General features: G+C 36.3%; 3 protein-coding genes across 4 annotated transcripts in view; 2 read left to right on the top strand and 1 right to left on the bottom strand.

Moving 5' to 3' along the window:
• LOC105449273 (protein grainyhead) overlaps positions 1–1003 on the top strand; it is a 104158-nt gene extending 103155 nt beyond the window's left edge. The window contains exon 15 of the mRNA XM_011688391.1: positions 374–1003. Within this exon, the coding sequence (XP_011686693.1) occupies positions 374–653 (280 nt within the window). The 3' untranslated portion in view covers positions 654–1003. The remainder of the gene's footprint in view (positions 1–373) is intronic.
• Positions 1004–11640: 10637 nt separating this feature from the next.
• On the top strand, positions 11641–16502 carry LOC105449270 (proclotting enzyme). The gene is made up of 6 exons (XM_011688388.1): positions 11641–12028; positions 13771–14072; positions 14454–14923; positions 15123–15397; positions 15650–15795; positions 16042–16502. Exons 1-6 carry the CDS (start codon positions 11857–11859, stop codon positions 16192–16194), a joined length of 1518 nt encoding a protein of 505 aa, XP_011686690.1. The 5' UTR covers positions 11641–11856; the 3' UTR covers positions 16195–16502.
• Positions 16503–16636: 134 nt separating this feature from the next.
• LOC105449271 (serine/threonine-protein kinase greatwall) lies at positions 16637–20144 on the bottom strand. 2 transcript variants are annotated; one of them, XM_011688389.1, is made up of 3 exons: positions 19650–20144; positions 17095–19069; positions 16637–16718 (listed from the first exon to the last, which is right to left on the bottom strand). In XM_011688389.1, exons 1-3 carry the CDS (start codon positions 19842–19844, stop codon positions 16672–16674), a joined length of 2217 nt encoding a protein of 738 aa, XP_011686691.1. In that variant the 5' UTR covers positions 19845–20144; the 3' UTR covers positions 16637–16671. The 2 variants fall into 2 exon arrangements, with proteins under 2 accessions (XP_011686691.1, XP_011686692.1); XM_011688390.1 differs by having other exon boundaries at positions 16642–16718; positions 17118–19069.
• Between the last annotated feature and the right edge of the window lie 463 nt (positions 20145–20607).

Here is a 20607-nt window from a genome sequence, read left to right as displayed (position 1 = left end):
TCCCAAAGATTTTTCTTTTTCAAACTCATTTTAATATCGCGAAATTATATTAGAGGAAAACAAGTATTTTAACAATATTAAATGTTATGGAAAGAGTAATATTCATCGCAATACGAAATTTCTCGCATAAATCTTATTATATTTTTTTAACCGTAAAATTTTGACACTAATCGATATTATATCATCATTTTGTTAATCGTGCACGGTAAAAATTGTATGGCACAGTTCGTTCATCAAGTATCACAATATTATATATGGCCGAATTATCGCGTTGCATGCCAACTCGAACGATTCTCCGGAACGAAATCCGCCGCTTTCGCTCACGAGTCGCGCCGAGAAGATTTAACGAGAATGTCACTCTATCCTGTTGCAGAATTACAGCGAAAATTGACGACGACATGATCCGATATTACGTCGACGAGGACCTGTTCCTGCTGGAGGTGAGTCACTCGCGGATGAATCCGGATCCGGGCAGCGAACGCAACCCGAACAATCCGGGCTCGCCGAGTGATCCCGGCGATCCGGGTGATTCTCCCGCCGGATACGACGTCACTCTCATCGAACTACCCTCGTCGCCCCCACATCTACCGCATTCACCCCTCGCCAATTCCACGCATGCACACGTGCACGTTCACGATAACAGTAACACGTGAACTCGAACGGACAAAAAACCGTTTGTGTAAATACGCTACGTAAGTTTAACGAGAACTGGTCACTCGAAAGAAGGATCAGCAACATCTTGCGTTGGATAATAAATGAGCAACACACTTTCTCGCGTGTTGAAGATTCCTGTATAGTTTATACTCGATGACGTGTCTGCGTTGAGAGAGATACAAGTAGCAACGTGTTAATTATCTTTAAGGACAATCAAGAAGAATCAAGAGGATACATCTGAAGATCACCGAGTTTTCAACGTGATAGTTCGAAGAAGAATCGGTTTTTTTAACGTGAATTCTGGCGTGTAAAATCTTATAGTGTATAACAGATTAATTTAGTTGCATTTCGAGTCGATTTCGTTGTCAACGTTTACTATTTCCTTTTTTGTCACTCGCCTCTTAACAGCGAACCGATTAATAATTAAATCTTTTTGTTAATAATATTATTAATAATAATACACATATCTTTCTCTAGTCCGTAGTCTCTTGTTAGAGACGTGGTGACCTCTCCTGCATACATCGGCAAAGATACATACAGAGTGAGGCAGCTAACTTCACACCTCAAAAAACTTATAAAGTATAAGTTGTACGACAAATTATTATATATAAAAGTTGCATGACTTCGAGGGGGTTATTACATAGTGTACAAATTTTTTTTATACGTAGAAACTTTTAAAAAAAACTTCAAAGTCAACTTTGTTTTTTTAAATTGAATTATATGATTTTTTTTACATAATATAATTTCGACATTTATCCTGCATATAAAAGTATGTAAAACTATCGAAGAATCAATAGTTTACGAAATAATTTATACTTTATTCTATTTTGACATAAAATATCTCATAAATTACTAATTTATTGATAAATATATCTTAATATTTTGATTACTTTTACAGAATAATAAGATAAATTAATTGGTGTAAAAAACACATAATTGCTTTTCAAAAAAATTATATAATTTGCAATATGCAACTATGTATTATTTTTAAAAAAGTATTTATTTAAAAAAAATAAAATTGACTTTGAAATTTTTTAAATGCCTCTATTTATAAAAAAAAATTTATACACTTTGTAATGATCTCCTCGAAGTCATGCAATTTTTGTGTATATACCAATTTTTCATATAACTTATAATTTAGAAATTTTTTGAGATGTGCAAGTTAGATGTCTCATTCTGTATATGGGACATTATGGGACCTCCAATTTTAATGATGGTTCCGAACGGTCTATTTAAAAGAGATTCTCTTAGCAGAGATAATCTCGGTGGTTTGCCATTACCTTCTAATGTTTTATATATATTGTTATTATTATATTTGCAAAAAATATATTTTATAATAATATTTTTAAAGGTTTTATTTAAACAAAAAGATTTTCAATTATTAACCTAAATTTAAAAATAATTTTTTAGCTACTTAATATTGCTTGGGAGATTACAATTCCATTTCTTATAATACAAACGCTCCTGAGCTGAAATGTCATGCACATTGTTTACACGTGTCCAGCGGTTTATTATTAAGATACGAGTGGCAAGTGGAAACAATAAGCGTCGACAACGAAATCGGTTCGAAATGTAATATAATACAACTAAATTTCAGATCTGTAATATAATATCACAATCGAAGCCTACTTTAACAAACAAATGTTTTGTAACATTTCTTGATGCATATTTATTAGATTTTTGATGAATGTTTTGCTAATAACATTTCTATGATACTTTAACCCTTTCACGTCCAGTAAGATGTATAGATATATCCTAAAATATTTAAAAAATCTCTTGTAGACATTCAGTCATAATTATCAAACAGAACTTATTAAAAAAAAATCCGTAAGCTTTACTAAAAGAATATTATAAATACAATTATATTTATATGAAATTTGAAAAGAATATAATATAAATAAGTCACTTCATTCATAATCTTCGATTCTTCAATTAATTTTTTATAAAACTGAGATACGGAATTAAAAGCGGGAACTTAAAAAATATAAAGAATATATAGAATATATAGAGAAAATATAAAAATATATGAAGTTATTTGCGTAGTACGCAAAAGATTTGAAAATTCGGAAGTTCTCGGATTAATCATGAAAGGTGCGCAGAGCGTTATCTTTGCCTAAAGATTATTTGAACTGAGATAATAATATACATATAGATTCCAATAATATAAATTTCTGATAATATTTATGTTGACATTCTAGAATTTCTTGTATTTCAATGATAGAGGTTTATAACGGTCCTGTTGGTAATAATTTGTATGATAATAGATTGACCCGAAAACTTCTGGGCCTTATTATTAACCTAATTCAATTTGTTATTTGATTTTATAAACCTTTTTTTATTTTATAAACTTAATTTTTATTTTGTTTATCAATTGAATGTATGTTTTGTGACCGTGAAAATAACTTTCAAACTTTTATGAAATTTGAATATATTTTATTTTTTACACTTTGTTATTGCATCCTTTAATTTTTGATTATATCTTTATTGTATTTAGTAAGCTCAAAAGTTTATAAAAATAATCATATATTAAGCATAGACTTTCTCCTCTCAAAAAAAATCAAATGTGAAAGGGTTAAATGGATCTTCTTTAGTTATGGGCTTCGACTCGATTGGAGTAAGTCGAATGTGCAAAAATATAAACATATGTACGTCGCCGTGCATAAGAAAAGCAAGATATTACATGTTTGCGTCGCATGAACAAATTATATTGATACGATTGTTAGCTTAGGAAGCGTCGCGTTGCGAACGCGAGCGCCATGTAAATGAATCAAAATTGATATAAGGATCCCGGTATATGTTAAGTATACGTATATTGTAGATACATATGAAACGTCCTGCACTTGTTTCTATTTGTATTTTAATTCGCACGTCGACGTTTGGGCTTCTAATTTACCCGCACGTTTAAGAAAGTTCGTCGCATCAGTGCCGTCGGTCTTAATGTGATTGTCACTTTCGAAAGTCCATGAAATCGTATATATCGCAGCCCATGCTGTTCTTTCATACTAAATAAAAATGGATTCCGAATGTTTGTGTTAGTCGATGACAAAAGCTGACCGCTGCTTTCTCTGTCTCGATTCAATTTTATCCATAAAATCTTAAACAATATCGATTCCACACGAGAAGTTGTAAAACGTGCGAGCGAAACAAAAAAAAAAAATATTCGAATCTCATCAACGGGTCATAAAAAGCTAATCGACTCTTTCTTCTCATCTGGCCCGCCGCCGTCGCTAACGAGACTTTTATAGCTTCACATTTACGAGCGCCGATGTATTTACGCGCGTGCATGAAGACGTCGCGTGATTTCATAATACCGCTGTCAGTCGCAAACCGATCATCGCGCGTGAATAAACGCCGGCTTAAAGCGGAAATCTTGCCATGTGTGTGAAGAAAAAAGAAAAGAAATCCATAAAGCCGGATCGCCTCCCTGTGCCGCATTCTCTGTCATCACTCGAGATAGCATCGAGAAGCCACGACTTTTTCTAAGTCTTAAGACTAATAAGAGTAATATAATCACGCTATATCTGTATCCGTAGTGTAATCTCTTTACACGCACGTACGCATATAGGAACTCCAGTCTAGACATTGGAGAATAAGATGACGAGTCAATATCTCGAAACTAAAGCAATGAATGTTGTATTAAATTTAAGAAGAGAAAAAGTATCATACATGTTTGTATTCTTTTATCTCCGAGGCATAGAATGATAAATGAAACTGTCTTTCTACGGCTTTGGAGTAGAAAAAGATTATATATTTCCACATACAAACATTTTTATTACATTTTATATTTCATTCCGAGCTAGCCGTCGAGAATAGATTCCGCAAAGTATTTACTCCGAATTTTATCAACAGAAAAACTACAGATTTGATGTAAGATCTGGCATATACAGTACTGTTAATAAAATATTAGCAGAGATATAGCAAAGTTTTTGCTAATTATTGGCAGAAATTAAATAGATTTTTAACATACTTGCTACGCAGTTTGAAATAGACTGACGGCAGAAATAGAGTAGAATCTGTGAATTCGATCGGTTTCTGTCAATCTGCGGTCAAGTTATGTCAGCAAACACTGCCGACAAAATACTTAATGCGGATACAAATCGATGTTGGCAATTTTTGATCGAATTTGAACCAATCTGCACATTGCAAACAGTATTTATTTATTATTAATTTTATTTTTGTACATATGAGTGTATCTTGAGTTCTTTCACTTTCGAGATATTGATTCGAAACCTGTGCGAGATAAGAACTAGTGCTGGTTACGCGACGAGTATGTTTTACTCGAGCTATAATGAATTTATGAAACGATGTGAAATGAAAGACAGCATAATATCGATATCAATAATCCGTGGTTATATAGTTCGTAAGGTAAAATTTGAAGTAACTTTAATGTGCCACCGCGATGTGAAAGCGAGTCACTTGCCAGCCTATATCGCGCATTTGATGACGTATATGCCCACACGCATGAAGAGACAATACGGATATCCGTTGATCCGCATACACATACATATACAGACATAAGACCAATATACACGTATCTGTTGCCAATTATGTTAGAACCGTTAGATTAGAGCAGAACAATCGCGGTCACGACACATATCTCATTTGATGTTAAATGTACATTGATACATACCGATATCAAAGCAACGATCAAAATACGCTTGTAAAATGCCTTCTATTATTGCTAAGTACTATTTTTTGTTACATTTATTGCAGATAGCATATATAGACGGATATTATTAATTTTATGGATTCTATTCAATTACGTGCACGCGTGCGCGCGTAAAAAATCGAACCAGACATCATTATAATTATAGATACTATATTATTATATTATTATTATGGAAATCTTATTATTATTTTTATACGCGAGAATGAATGTCTGTGCTCACGAGTGAGAATGCAAATAATACAGAAAGAAAGGCAAGAAGTGAGAGAGAGAGAGAGAGAGAAACCGAGAGAAAGAGCGTGCAAAGCGTGAATGGATAGCTCCGAATGCTTGCCTACGGAAACGTCAAAGAATGTAAGAGAGAAAGAGAGGTAGATAGAATTTATACGAAATCAATCTCTACAAGATAGATGTATGAAACCAAGACCGTTGGTTAGCTTTAGTCCATGACATTTTCGCGTAATATCATAATATATCCCCTACCTATCACCCTCGTGTCCCTCAACCGCTGCCGTTGCATTTCAAAATGAGGTCTAAAAATACGACTCGTTACATGAACGAACGGCCGTGTCTTTCTCATCAAGCCATCTTATTATAATAGTATTATCTCTTTATTATCATTACGATTATTAATATTATTTTCTACGTTATAAAAGCCGGGCGGAGACCAGCGTCGTCGCGAGGGAGCATCGATTATGTCCGCCGGTAGCAACCGGAAATCGCGTCTCTCTGCCTGTCATCGCTTCCGCTTTTTCGGAGGCTGTAAACTTGCGTGTACGTGGAATGCGATCGCGGTCCCCTCGCGACGATTTTCCGAACCGTCCCGATATCGTACTTAAATGACGTAAATAGCGACGTGGTACAAGCCCGCGGGCTTTAGATTTATTGTTAGAAATAGAGGAATGCATAAAAAAAAAGAAACCGTTGCCGGTTGGATCGAAAGCACCGTATGAAGTAGCACTGTCGGAAGCAAGAGCTACGTTGAAGGATATAGGATTCGAGAGTGCCCACAGTACGATTGTTTTACTACCGTCGCGTTGTCTTGCCATCGTGAGATTGTGCCAGAGGTGATATTATATTATTATGATGTTTATTACAACAATAAATATTATATTAGTACGTTTTATAAAAAAAAATTGTACGCCTCCTTCACTGCTGAAGACAAACTCTGCTGTTACCTTTATCGCCGTGCCTGTGACCATAATTCTTCATATTATTAATATTAAGTGTCAATCTAACAAATATCATTGTAAACCTGAAATACTTTCACGAAAGTAGAGCATATCAAAATATATAAAGATCGTGGAATCGACCAATATGACAATATATTTTTTTAGTTCTTATTACACATATCACATAAGATAATTAAGAAAATTAAATAAATGATGATAAGAATACACAGAGAGGAAAGAGACGTGAAGTTATCTAAAACGAAGAAAACTAGTTGAAATATTTATCTTTTATCTTCAAATGATAGATTGATATTGTTCGTTCTCGCGTTTCAAGGTACTGATGTTATATAATCACGTTTCGCACACATATTTTCACATATACATCTTCCGTATCGCAACATCAATCATTTCTGTATTCATCGATTTGATGACGTATGATAGTAATTCGTTTCTCCGGAGTCCTCATTAGCATAAGTATGATTCAATGCCTCATTCCATTTCACAGAGTTCCGCGATATATATACGCAAGATAAAAAAAGATTATATTAACATAATAAATCTGATACGTATTCATGCGCGCTTAAAAACGTCTTAAGCAATTTTGTTCGCCCATCAACAAAAAAAATACATATAAAATATAATCGTATACAAATGAGCAAGTGCTTTTAACAGATTCGAAAAATTGAAGAATCTAATACAATCACAGAAAATAGTAGTCGAGTCTTTTCATTGTTCTCGTCATTACTGCTATAAAAGTTACGGGTTCTCGCTTTATTTCGTTTCACGCAGCGCTGAGGCGATTGCGATGCAGCACCCGAAGGAAACCTGTTGGCGAGGAATTCAAAAGGAAAAAAAGGGAATTCCGAGCGTGGAAACCCATAAGGAGAGATAAAGAAGATTCCACGTCTTAGAGAAAGAACGAAGGGAGTGCACCATAAAATCAGCGACGCTGCGAAGAACGTCAGGCCGCTTTCAGAAGGGTCCGCGCGCATTTCACGGCTGACGTACCTTAACGAGCCGTGTCTCTCCAACAGACACTTCGATGGAATCGCTTATCCGAAAAAGCCTGACATGACACATCCAGTACGATTAGCACGAAACAAGCGTGCGACGTTATCCCACGCCAAATCGACTAACGGAACGTGATCTGAATGATATGTATTCGACTTCGATGACAGGGGGATTACATTTAATCCCGATCAATCATGAATCCGATAACAATTACGACGCGATCGTCAATAAGAAGGTAGCCGATTAATTTCAACTTATAAATACAGACTCGCCAAAAATTAAACGATCTCTTAATAATGAATTTAGTAAATTTTCCATAATATGAAATATAAAGAATTTAAATTCTGCAATTTTTATAATAAATTTTATAGAAAAATACTTTCTTATTAGAAATAGATCTACTAAAAATAATTGACAGATCTATATTAAAAATTTATAATTTTTCGAAAGAATTCTGGTCAAACATTTTTTAAATTTATGTATCTATCTTTTGTAAAAACTCTGATGGTTTATTTCTCAAAAGAGAGAAGCTTCAAATACTCGTTAAAGTAAGAATCTCCTCACATTACTCTGAGATACGGGAGCCTGATCACAGTTTGCAAATAAAAACTACAGAGGGGAATTAATTGGCGCCTTGATTACGGGATGCAGCTTGCGTATTTCCTCGGACACAAGAAGGGACAGGGAGACGGAGAGTGTAAGTGGTTACAGCGCGACTTAGTCAGGCGGCTATCATCGTCGGCTAGAAGTCAGCTGGTGTGTATGTAAGCATCGTGGCAATCGTGCGAGAATCCAAGACCTTGTAGGGTCACTGGCCCTGACGTGAATTATAGTTCTTAGGCGTAGTATTTGTGTTGTTCTCTGTTTTGCCCCGCGCGATAGGAACACATATGTCGATCGGTTGCGTACAATGTATATTTTACGGAACCAATCTATGAATATACTCAGAGAATTTCTGGCACACTTTTGAAGAACGTTTCTGCTTAGAACTTCTTCTTTTACGAGAATTCAAATTCAAATTTTATTCTATTTATAAAGAGTAAATAGGATAAAATTTAAATTTATTCTCGTAAAAGAAGAAGTTCCGAGCAGAAACGTTCTTCAAAAGTGTGCCAAAAATTCTTTGCATATTATTTCAAGGAATTATTTCCTCGCAAATTTCACGACTCGGTACAATTCTTCAAGATATTTATTTCCCAAGAAATGATCAATAACATTCACTCATCGGCGAATGATAATGAATTTCTCAATATTCCCTGATACACACACGCTGACGTATACATGGTTAGATCTGCTTTTTAAATTAACAGGTTTTGCTTGCTGTATCAACGCGAATGTCAACAAATAACCACGCATAAAGATGATAAATCAATATTAATAAACACTATAAAAAGATTTAAGGCCCCAGAGCTGTATAATAAATTTGAATTGATATGCCGTTAATATTTTAAACTGGTATCGAATTCTTTGCATAATACCGGCTCAATCTACAATAATTACTGTTACGTTTATATATATATAGAATAAAAGTATGTATAGTTTATATATAGTTCAATTCACCGTCGTAAACATCTTATCTAACAGAGGAATCAATTATGATTTCTAAGCAATAAGATTTTTAAATATATAATAGGATTCAATGACTCAATATATTCATAAGCAATGATGCGTATAACTTTTATGACGTTATGAAAGTGAAACCGTTTTATTATCTACTCCGTTATATCGCGTCATGAGGAGTAGTAACAGAACATAAAGAAGGAAATGAATGAAAGGAAATTTTCGATCGTAATATTATCATTCATGACCGGTTTCACGAAGTACTCTATGTTTACACACTAAAACATTATTAGGTGTATTCACCTTGAGGATTTTTTTAGATAAGTAAGAATTAATGAATTTTTATCAATTTTCATCAATCAAAACTTAACTATGTTTGTAACTTTATGCTTCTTTAATTTTATTTATCTGTCTGTCAACATATGTACAGATAACTTTTTTTCCCTTTCATAGACCCTTCCTTTCAAATGACGTCGTTAGAACCGCAACAAACGACTTCGATATCTCTCAGTTAATTACGAGTAATCCCGACCCAACCGGTTTGCACGTTTCGGAGGAAGGATTTCACCAACGAGGTCCAGTAATACTACAGTGGCGTCAGTACAAAATCTTGAACTCAATTTTACGTATGTTAAATTTTCAGCATACACGTCGCATGACGTTCTCATAATAATAGGTCAACGACTTGAACAAGACATTGAACTTCCGTAGTAAAAGACGCTTCTTGTTAGACTCTCGCGTTCTGATGAGAATTTTATGTCGATAATAAATGTAAACATTACGAAATTTGACACACGGTTGTATAAACGGTAGACACACAAAATAAAGTTACGAGATCCACCCACGATCGCTACCCATCACCGGACCTTGGTAATACGCGTATATTTTCGGCACAAAGTCCGGTTTGGCGAGTTAGACACTAACCCGCTGTCTTTATCGATTACCGAGCCCTGTTTCGCGAGCGACAACAAAAAAAGATTTTATCTCTCCGAGATGTCGACAGTAAGTGGTTATTAACCGTTCAAAGAATGCACGGTCAAAGAACGCACGAACTTAAAATCTCTCTTCCTCCCTCCACCCTTTGGAATGGGGTTCGTCGACCTAGGTATCGCGATCCTGACGTACACTTCAAGGTCCTCCGCTCTTCGCTCTCCTGCGGAAGGTACTGTTTATACCTCCGCGAAAGATCGAAGATCTCATTCCAATGGACTGTTTCTAGCGAAAGACCTGCCTACGATACGTGCAAATGTAATAAAATATTTTGTACGTTTCATTCGCTTCAGCTCGTGAGACACTTCATATAAAGTTCATATAAAAGCATCCATTATTATTTCTTAGATTACTAATCTAATGAGTATCTTTTTATAATTTTTTTTATCACTTTACACTACGTTAAAATATACGTAATATTATTGCACAACGCTGTTAGATGAATGGCACGAGTGCAATAAGCTTGAGTTAAGAACTGAGGTAGCTTAGAGTATATAAAGAAAAGATCATCATAAGGGAAAAAGACGATTCTATAATCGCCGTCGGCGGAAGGAAATGCGTAAGTACGTAGCGTCGAGATAGAGACCAGAAGGCGGGGATCACGCGGTAAGCAAGTTCACGGCCGTCCCTTATATGCAACCTTCTCTTGGCATCTTCAAGGCCAAGATGCGAAGGATCGTGCTCTCTATGCAAATGCCATTGCGCGGCGTTCGAGTTGAACACAAACCGCGCGATCAAAGACCGATCAAGCATGATCCGGTTCCATCATACAGCTTACATAATCAAGATAACTTAAATCCCATTCACAAATGGACGTCAGCGTCGACGCATTACATGGTCAGAATAATTCACGAATATCTCCCGAAAAATTTGCTTCAAGCATAAGTTGTATAAAAATTAATGTTACATTGCAAAATATTTATTGTTGTAAAAAATTATATGAGAATATCATAATGTAAAATAGAAAGAAGATTGTCTTTTTATATACATATATATAATTTTTAATTATTATACATATAATAATATGTAATATATTTTTATATATATATATATATATATAATGTTATTTTTCACCCACAATGGCACTTACAATTTGTAAAATCATATATTATATAATAAAATTATTTCTTTAGCATTAATAAAACTGTAAGAATTTTAAAGTATATATATATATATATATATATATATATATATATATAACAAGTACATTTACAATATTTTACTTATAATTTTAAATTATAAATAAGAAAAAAATATCCAAATAATAAAATATAGCAGAATTCAATTTCATTTTAATTATAATTTAAAGTAATTTCTATATATACGGTTTTTAGAGGTATAATTAAAGAGCAGAGACAATTCCTAGCACATCCCAGTTGCTCTAAATCAATTCTCTGTTCGCGATAGAATCAATCCACTTTGCGCGCATCGGAGCATAAATAACTGAAACGATTATTTTGTACATCACCGCGAGGAGACCTCGTCTGATCTCTACCGTCTATCCTCCCTACCGTCTGAGCCCTATCCTTTACCCTGCGGCCATCGAGAGGATGATAAAAGAGCAAGAGAAGAAAGGTGCGCGAGAACACCTCGTGCGTTGTATCGAGGAGGAGGGCGAGCCCGTTATAAGCTCGAGCAGCGGCTATTCAGCAGCTTAGGCGGCCTAGTGGAGTCGGCAGGTTCCCTGCCGGTGATTCTCGCGCACGTGGACCTGTAAGTCCCGTGCTCCCGCGCACCGTTCGTTGTCTCTTCTCGCGGCACCTTGAGTTCTTTGCACGTAATACAATTCTGGCAACTCGGAGTATGAATAATCGACCACCGGGCAGACCGTCGCCGTTCGCGATGCTGGTGCTGGTGCTCGTGGTGCAGGTGATCGCGACGATCGTATCCGCGGCGGCCGTCGAACCCCTGTCTAGATCACTGAACTTCGACGACGTTCACCCGGAGGAGGATGACAACACCGTCGTCGTCGAAGGTTGGTATCGATTTCAAGTACAGTTTCATATAAAATCTCTCATATGCACTTTTCGATTAATTTTCGACTCTCGTGACACACGCTCGTCTGCATCTACTTATTCGGCATTCCACAATGCGCGTTTCGATAATTTTAATTCAAAACTACAAGTCAAGAAATTTGGTGGATCAATTTCTTAGCAAAACGATGTAGATATAAAATTAAGATTAATTTTAAATAATAACGCGAAAAGTTTTCTAATTGTCATTAATCATTGACGGAGAAGACACCTACAGAATATTTTTTTATTTTTTAGTATTATTCTGCTATCTAAGTTTCTTAATTTTAATTAATTAAAACTTTGAAATAATATATAACAAGATATATTTTTTAATCAAAATTTAAATTAAAGAATTTTTTTAAATTCCACGGTCTTTGTTTTCTCAAAAATTAAAATAGCTCAATTTTTACGCAGATATTTTTAAATATCATATTAATAAAAAAAATCGATGCATCTCTATTCTCTTTTACATCTCACGTATAATTACCTATATCCCAAAAATTTGTTCTTTTTTTTAAGTTATATCATCGATTATTTTGATTAGTCATTAATCAAGAACACAACAATCGTGCGACTTCTGTGTGACTTTTTTTGTTGATCAACGATCGACTTTTTATGTATCGAATTTTTGTTTTCTTGGTCGATAATATCAGGAAATCTAACAGATGCAATACATATAAAAAATCAAATAATCATTCGCACATCCCATACATGGCAACCGGAAGTTCTCCCGGCGCGCACAAACATCACCTTCGATGTACGTGTATATCTTGTGCCTCACGTAGGTCAGCGAACTCACTGCTAAGTATCTCGATGGAATTCTATTATGATGTTTCGATTATTCACCGCGCAAAACAAATTTCACGCAGCTGACAGTATTAAAAATAAATTTTTCGCTTTCGTATGCAATTTCTATTGATGCAACTTTTCATTGATGCAAAAAGAGCAACGTAAGAAAAACGTTTCTTAAAAAGTATCTGTTTTCTTTTTACTTTTACACACTTTTCAGTTTCATGATCGATCGGTCATTGCATACATAACAAACATTGTATGTATGTACTGAGTTGTTCATCTTGACAACGTAATAATTTAATACAAAAAATTTGTAACGGGCAAATTCTAAAAATTTGTCTATACTTTTAAATTAATTTTCAATTAATTATGCAATTTATATTCGTCATGTAGATAATTGTCAGTGCAATAAACTGTTAAGCTTTTGCGGACGACAAATTAAATTTAAATTAAAGGGCAACGTTCCAATAATTTTATCGCAATTTTTTCTAGTTCTGCTTGACATCAGAAAAACACTCACGTCATGTATATTAATGTATCCGGACATTAATGCATCTACATGTTAAAGCATAAGCATTCTTGAGTACGTGCTGAGATAAGCATGCTCGGTGCATCCTGATTCTACGATGGTAAACATGATAACATACGGACATTTTAACGGGTAAAGATTGAAGCAACATACCTGAATAAATCTCGCTGAAATTTTCAAGATAACGCATGATCAGCGTGACAGAATATCATAAATGGACGGTAATGACAGACTATGTCAAAAAATTGAAAAAAAGGAGAGATAGACAGTACATTAATTATAATAAATATATTATAGGAATTATCTCCAAAAAGAAATGTGCTTTACCTTCTACTTTAGAAAAATATAAACGAGTTATGTGAAAATTCAATTTTTTTACAGCCGCAATCGATCAATTCGGATCGAGGGAGGGTCGGGGCATTCTTTGGAACGGAGCCACGACTCGCGAGACTTGCTTGACTTCGAAAGGCGAAATCGGTCGGTGCACGACCTTCAAGGAGTGTTATCCGTATTTCAAGATTCCGGACCTCGGTGCTCTGGACGGCTGGGTCCTCGGCGTTTATGACACATGCAGTTATGTCCGCGAGGATGGAAGCCCGAGCTTCGGGATCTGCTGCTCTAATCTACATCCTTTGATCCCTGATCCTGATAACTGCGACAATCCTACCGCGGATAATCCACAGGTAAGGCATCCAAACGAGTGTGAGTTATTTAAACGATTCGACCTAATTCCATAAAACTTAATACATATTCGCACACGCGTTCCCGTTCTATTCGTGGTAATCACTTTCGCTACCGAGAACTCGTAAAAATTATACGTGATCTGAATTAAAGCCCATTAGATCCTATTAGAAAGTTATATCCCTGCTGCGTCGATTCGGCAATACGATTTCACAAAAGGCCTTTTTACGGCCCGCGCTTTATTGCTCGGTACTCGCGCGCATTCCTTCCTTTTGTCGGGCGTAATACCATGATCATTCCTTTCTTCTATCACTGAGAGTCTTTCTTTTCTGTTTTCGCGTTATTTAATAATTGAACGAAATTAAATTATAAATCGGTTTTAGGTGGAGGACAATAAGAAGAAAAGCGAGAGCGCGGGGATAGCACGTCCTCAGGCTGCACCTACTTGGCCACCGCCAATTCCCACACATCCGCCCGATCACACGATACCGCCGCTTCCGACTCATCCACCTTCGCCTGGTCTACCGACGGTTTCAACTACGTCGCAACCAAGTAGCACGAACTCCAAAAGACCTAGCGTCGCCACCACGTGGCCGACGAAGAAGCCGGGCTGGTGGACCACCTCGTCGACGTCCACGTCGACGACCAGCAAGTCTCCAATCAACAGTGCCAATCTCTCGGAGTGCGGTGCCAAGAACGGCAATCAGGATCAAGAGCGTATCGTAGGAGGGAAAAATGCAGACCCGGGCGAATGGCCATGGATCGCCGCGATGTTCAACGCTGGACGACAATTCTGCGGCGGATCGCTCATTGATAACACGCACATACTGACGGCGGCGCACTGCGTCGCAAAGTGAGTCCAATTTATCAATTTATTTTATTCCGCAAATTAAAAACCAAAATAACATAAGGTCTAAAACTATTTTTCTACTATTAATATACATGTACTATGTTGATATAATTCCTTGCAATTAATTATAAATAATTAAAATAAATAATTAAATTAGAAGAATTTTGAAATATCTAACAAAAAAAATGTACTATATTCCCAGTATGAACTCTTGGGACGTTGCGAGGTTGACAGTACGCCTCGGTGACCACAACATTAAAACGAATACCGAGATTCGTCACATCGAGAGACGCGTGAAGAGAGTCGTGAGACATCGAGGCTTCAACTCCCGTACGCTCTACAACGACGTGGCACTTCTTACGCTAAGCGAGCCCGTGGAATTTACCGAACAAATACGACCTATCTGTCTTCCTAGCGGATCGCAATTGTATTCCGGCAAGACTGCGACCGTCATTGGATGGGGTTCTTTGAGAGAAAGTAGGAATATTTTTACGCATTAACACGTCTTTAACTCGCGCGAATAGTCGCATCAAGGACAATATTTTTACTTTGAATTAAAATGAAAAAGTGTGTAATTAACATTTATATACTCTCTTAAATATTCTTGTTTATCAATTTTTCAAATAGTTATTCGTAACGCGGCTATTCAAGAATATTTAAGAACATCTCTTAGAAAATATACTCGTAGGCAGAATACACTAATAGTAATTTATTATATTACTCAATTAGGTGGGCCACAACCAGCGATTTTGCAAGAAGTTTCAATACCAGTGTGGTCGAACAGCGAGTGTAAACTGAAATATGGTACAGCGGCACCAGGTGGTATAGTTGACAGTTTCCTGTGCGCTGGTCGAGCCGCTAAAGATTCATGCTCGGTTTGTATCTATATATTGATTTCACATTGTTTTAAAATCAAGTATGATTCGTTGTTCATAACTCGAATACGACCAGTATTTATTAATCAATTAATATATACTAAGAAATATGGATTCAGTTGGGCAAAAAATTGAGTTTGTAAGAAAATCGGAAGTTCAGATACGGACTTATTTTGCGGGATGTAAATATATACTTAAATTTATTATCAAATTTTATATAAGAATTAATGACATTGTGATTTGTAGGGCGACAGTGGAGGACCTTTAATGGTGAACGATGGTCGCTGGACACAAGTTGGCATTGTATCCTGGGGCATAGGATGTGGAAAAGGACAATATCCAGGCGTGTACACAAGAGTGACACACTTTTTGCCATGGATTTATAAGAATTTAAAGTAGAAAACACGCTCATATTTACCGTCATGTCCCTTTTCGCTGTTTCTTCGACGAGAGGGATTGCTGAAGAAACGCGAAATCTATCACACTCGCTTTGAAAAATGTGATAAAAATCGTCAAGCCTTAACAAATAGCGATATTAAAAATATCGGTTTTCGTAGTTGAAAGCGAAAACAAATCGCCTCTCTAAGAAAATTTTATACTATGTCGATCTTTTTTTTTTTTAATTACGCGACATTCTATTTTAAGTTTCATATCATCGCGCTCTCTGTGTACGTTCTCTCATCATTAAATAAAATCATCATCATCCATCTACTGTAGAGATCAACAAACTCGATGATTACGAGTAGTAACAAAATATTTTCTATTTTATATTGCTATACATATACACAAGTATATAAAAAATAAATTTATATATAGTAACGATTTCGATATTATAGGCTTCTGTTTCTGCCACGTCTGCACACGATACGCCGAAGACTATGTATCGCAATTACTAACATTCAATTGCTGCATAGTATTCCGCGCTGGAAAAAAAGAAAAAAAAATTCTCCTGTTAACCGCCAATACTATTATTAATGCTTTAATGTCGTTTAAGAAAAAATAATACCGCGTAATAATAGTGTTGAAAATACAGTTATAATATATATCTTTCTCTATAATAAGAAACTGTAAGGCTCTGAAATATTCGAAATCTTATTCAGCAGTGATCTTAACGTTAAATATAATGGTAATGCTTTTCGCATTCTAACAATTACATATTGATAAATCTATTTAGACATTTCCAATTTGCATTTTGATAATATAGAAACTGTTTTACGTACACTTGAAATTTTAATTCTCATATTTTACGGTATTGTTTTTAAAACGACAACGATATTATATAATACCGGGGCGACGTACTCTGAAAATAGCACGTATCATACTTATCGTCCGGCTGCGGAATGAACGGGGGTACCGCTTTCAACGATTCGTCCCAGGGGAAGTCGCAGAAGAGAGTCATGGTACGCACCTCCCTCGCTGTGGGACGAGAAGTTTGATCCAAGGTGAGCAATGCGTCGATAGCATCGGTCGCTGCCGACGATAGTGCCTCCTCATCCTCGGGCCATGGAACATCGCGTGCAAGAATGTTCGCGAATACTGCTTGCGGCGTTTCGTCATTGAACGGCGGCAAGCCCGTGCAGAATTCGTACAGACAGACGCCTAATGCCCACCAGTCAACGGCCGGTCCGTGACCCTGTTTAAGCAACAATTCCGGGGCGAGGTAATCGGGCGTGCCGAGTATGCGGTCGTCTGATCTGTTGGCGCCACCCTGGCCGCCCCGTCTAACGGACTTGGGTGTTCTATAGGGCGTGTAACAGTTGCCCGACGTCGCGGGTGTTTTGATGGGCGAAATACCCTGGGGCGATCGATGACCCTCGGACGTGTTGTCCGAATCCGTGTGCGGATCATGAGTGGAATGCGAAGTGGATGGTAAGCGAAATCTCGTCTTAATCAAAATTCTCGCGTCATCCTCTTCCTGGTACTTTTGCTGCTTCTCATTGCGATCTCTTTGCCTAGCGGAGGATACTGGTGTGCTAAAAGCTACTCTACCCGTAGATCCAGTATTCTGCTCGGTGTCCTGATTCGGTGTCTTGTTCCCATCGTTTTCCGCTAAACCAGCAATGATATCCGCTGCTTTTGTGGAAACAACGTTAATTGTTGGACTCGTGTCAGGAAATATAGAGTCACGGTTGCTTCTTTTGGGTGTCTTAACGACATCCAGGTCTATCGCGTCGATCTCACACGTTAATCCCGTTGTTGCACTTGCGCAGTCTCGCTTTCTTTTCTTTGATCCTCGAATCATGAATGAATTCGTGCAAGTGCTTACAGGACTAGTATGTCCAAGAGACCGATGCTGCGATTGTTCGGCCTCGAGCGTAGATTCGTCTTTCTCTTCTTCTCCTTCCTCTTCTGCATTCTGATCGGTATGATTATTTGTTTGTGTGCTAGAAGATGCCTCGCAGGTGTGATAACTACTAGAGCTATCCAGACCATCGCGCTTTTCAATGGTGCCGTCCTCCTCTTCTGTACTTTGTTCCTCGTTACTTTGCTCGAAGCGCAAATCCTCCGCCGATTGAAAAGGTGTAACGCCAGATATTCGAGAATAATCTCCGGACGCGACAGAGGATATGACCGAATTCGGCGACATATGCTCTGCGGATTTAAGATTGCAATTTCTTTGCAAAGCAGAAAGTAAATTCATGGCTGGTGTGCTCCTGTCACTGACAATCGATTCGTTGGTAGATTTTTGACCAGAACCAAAAGACAGATGAGATGTTAGTGAAAGCAGCTGGCCAGGCGTCCTAGTGCACAAGCTGGGAGTCAAAGGATTCATTAGATCTGATATTTCGAGATCCCTGTGAAATGATGATATCTGACTGAGTCCGAAGTCCGTAAGCTTGACGTGTCCTTCGCGTGAGAGAAGCATGTTGTCTGGTTTGAGATCCCTGTGCACAATACCGTGCGAGTGAAGATATTCAAGCGCTAGGCAAACTTCCGCCGTGTAAAATGCCGCCATGGATTCCTCCATAAAACCATAAACGCCAAGTAGACTCTTGAGATCGCCGCCCACCATGTACTCCATGACTAGATACACGCTGCTGATGGACTGCAGCGAATAAAAGAGTTGCACGCAATATGGACTACGAGTCAGAGCTAACGCATTGCGCTCAATTACCACTTGCGATGCCATATTTTTATTTATCATCTCGTTCTTCTTCATTACTTTAATTGCGTATATCTGTTCAGGATTGGTTTTCTTGTAACCTAAAAATACTTTACCAAATGCTCCTCTACTTATCGGCTTAACTATCTTAAAATCCTGTATATCTGGTACCTAGCAAAAAAAAAGAAGAAATGAAATATATAAATTAAAGCATGTATTTCTTTATGAAAAAGATTGTGACTGGATAAGTTATGTATTGCAATATAAACAATATATTTATATGCATTGTATCAGTGTAATGTAATCAATTTATCTTATTTTAATAGTCCTTAATCAACATTACAAAAAAAATACATATTTCATTTACGCAACTTAATATTTATTTATCACATTTTTAAAAATATGTTTAGTTTTCTTACCAATTATTATATTATTTCTATATTATATTTATATATTATTTCTTAAGGTTTAAATAAAATTATATAATAATAAATCCAAAAAGAAGAGTCAGTATAAAATTACATTTAAAAAGATTTATGCCTTTAGGCCTTCATCAAGAAATGTCCAAGATAATTTTATTCCGAAATATGTTCTGTTTACTTCCAAAATTATACATTTTACTCATGTACAAATTATATAGGTTAGGAATGAGCACCTTTTAACGCAATTTTGAGTGAAGTTCTTTACAGAATTGTTTCAAAGAAATGTCCAGCTAAAAATAACCTTTTAGAGATAAAAAAGAAAAGTTTACCTTTGTGGTGGGATTAACGATCTTGGAAATGGTATTGAAAATAGAATTGTTGATGCATTTCTCGGATTGTTGCGGCGTGCACTCCCCATGACGTTCCGTGTTATTGTCACTGTAGATCGTATCAACATTTGACTCGTTAACGCAACTGTTTTCTCCTAATTGTGATTTTGGTGAATTAGGCGCGGTTTCTTCCATTTAAAGGAAAAAAAAAAGAGAAAAGGAAAGAAGAGAGAAATCCGAACGACGATGAGGGAGATAACCTAAACGACTGGACGCACGAATTCCAGTGTTTACGATAAATCGACTCGCTCATATACCGTCTTATAAGAATCGCTTCCGTAGTGGGCGTCGCTCGATCATAATCATGATTTATCTTTCGCGTTATTTCGCGTTGAAACCGAACATCAAGAACCGGCTGACATATTTCGGAATAAACACTGTTTTGCACGCGCGTATAATGTCTGGTTCGAGCACTTCGAGCCCGCCTTTTAAATGGAACTCGTCTACTAGCGCCTCTCTTTGTACATAACGTGCACATAGAACTATAATGTTACGTATATTTCCGGCGAGTAATACAGTCTTCGACTTCCGTGTCATGTGGGTCATGTATATTGTTGGGTTCTATTCCATGTTATATGTATGCGTACAACATACAAAATATAACTGTAATAATAATAATAAAATTATCTTAGATATTTCTTTATGAAAGTCTATAAAAGCATAAATCAAATGCAATTTTATATGGACTCTTCTTTCTTAATTTATAAGATTACATTATTTTATTTAATAATATTGGTGAGAAAACCGTGAAAAATTTTTCAAGAAATAAAATAAATAAATATTAAGTTACATAACTGAAACTGTAATATTTCTGTAATGTTGATTAAAGATTATTAAAATAAAATAAATTGATTAAATTGCATAACGTATATAATGTATATAATGTATATAATGTATA

The sequence above is a fragment of the Wasmannia auropunctata genome, unplaced genomic scaffold (assembly GCF_000956235.1).
Source record: "Wasmannia auropunctata unplaced genomic scaffold, wasmannia.A_1.0 LD336076.1, whole genome shotgun sequence".
In the NCBI taxonomy this organism is placed as follows: domain Eukaryota; kingdom Metazoa; phylum Arthropoda; class Insecta; order Hymenoptera; family Formicidae; genus Wasmannia; species Wasmannia auropunctata.
The sequence above is the reverse complement of the archived record's forward strand: the minus strand, read 5'-3'. Positions and strand labels throughout refer to the sequence as shown.

Excerpts from the sequence above, each read along its gene's own strand:
- LOC105449270 (XM_011688388.1), top strand. The coding sequence starts at position 11,857 with ATGAATAATCGACCACCGGGCAGACCGTCGCCGTTCGCGATGCTGGTG. Across the intron at positions 12,029-13,770 it reads CAACACCGTCGTCGTCGAAG|CCGCAATCGATCAATTCGGA; the intron begins GTTGGTATCGAT and ends ATTTTTTTACAG. Across the intron at positions 15,796-16,041 it reads CCGCTAAAGATTCATGCTCG|GGCGACAGTGGAGGACCTTT; the intron begins GTTTGTATCTAT and ends TGTGATTTGTAG.
- LOC105449271 (XM_011688389.1), bottom strand. The coding sequence starts at position 19,844 with ATGGAAGAAACCGCGCCTAATTCACCAAAATCACAATTAGGAGAAAAC. Across the intron at positions 19,070-19,649 it reads TCGTTAATCCCACCACAAAG|GTACCAGATATACAGGATTT; the intron begins GTAAACTTTTCT and ends TTTTTTTGCTAG. Across the intron at positions 16,719-17,094 it reads TGATACGTGCTATTTTCAGA|CGCGGAATACTATGCAGCAA; the intron begins GTACGTCGCCCC and ends CTTTTTTTCCAG.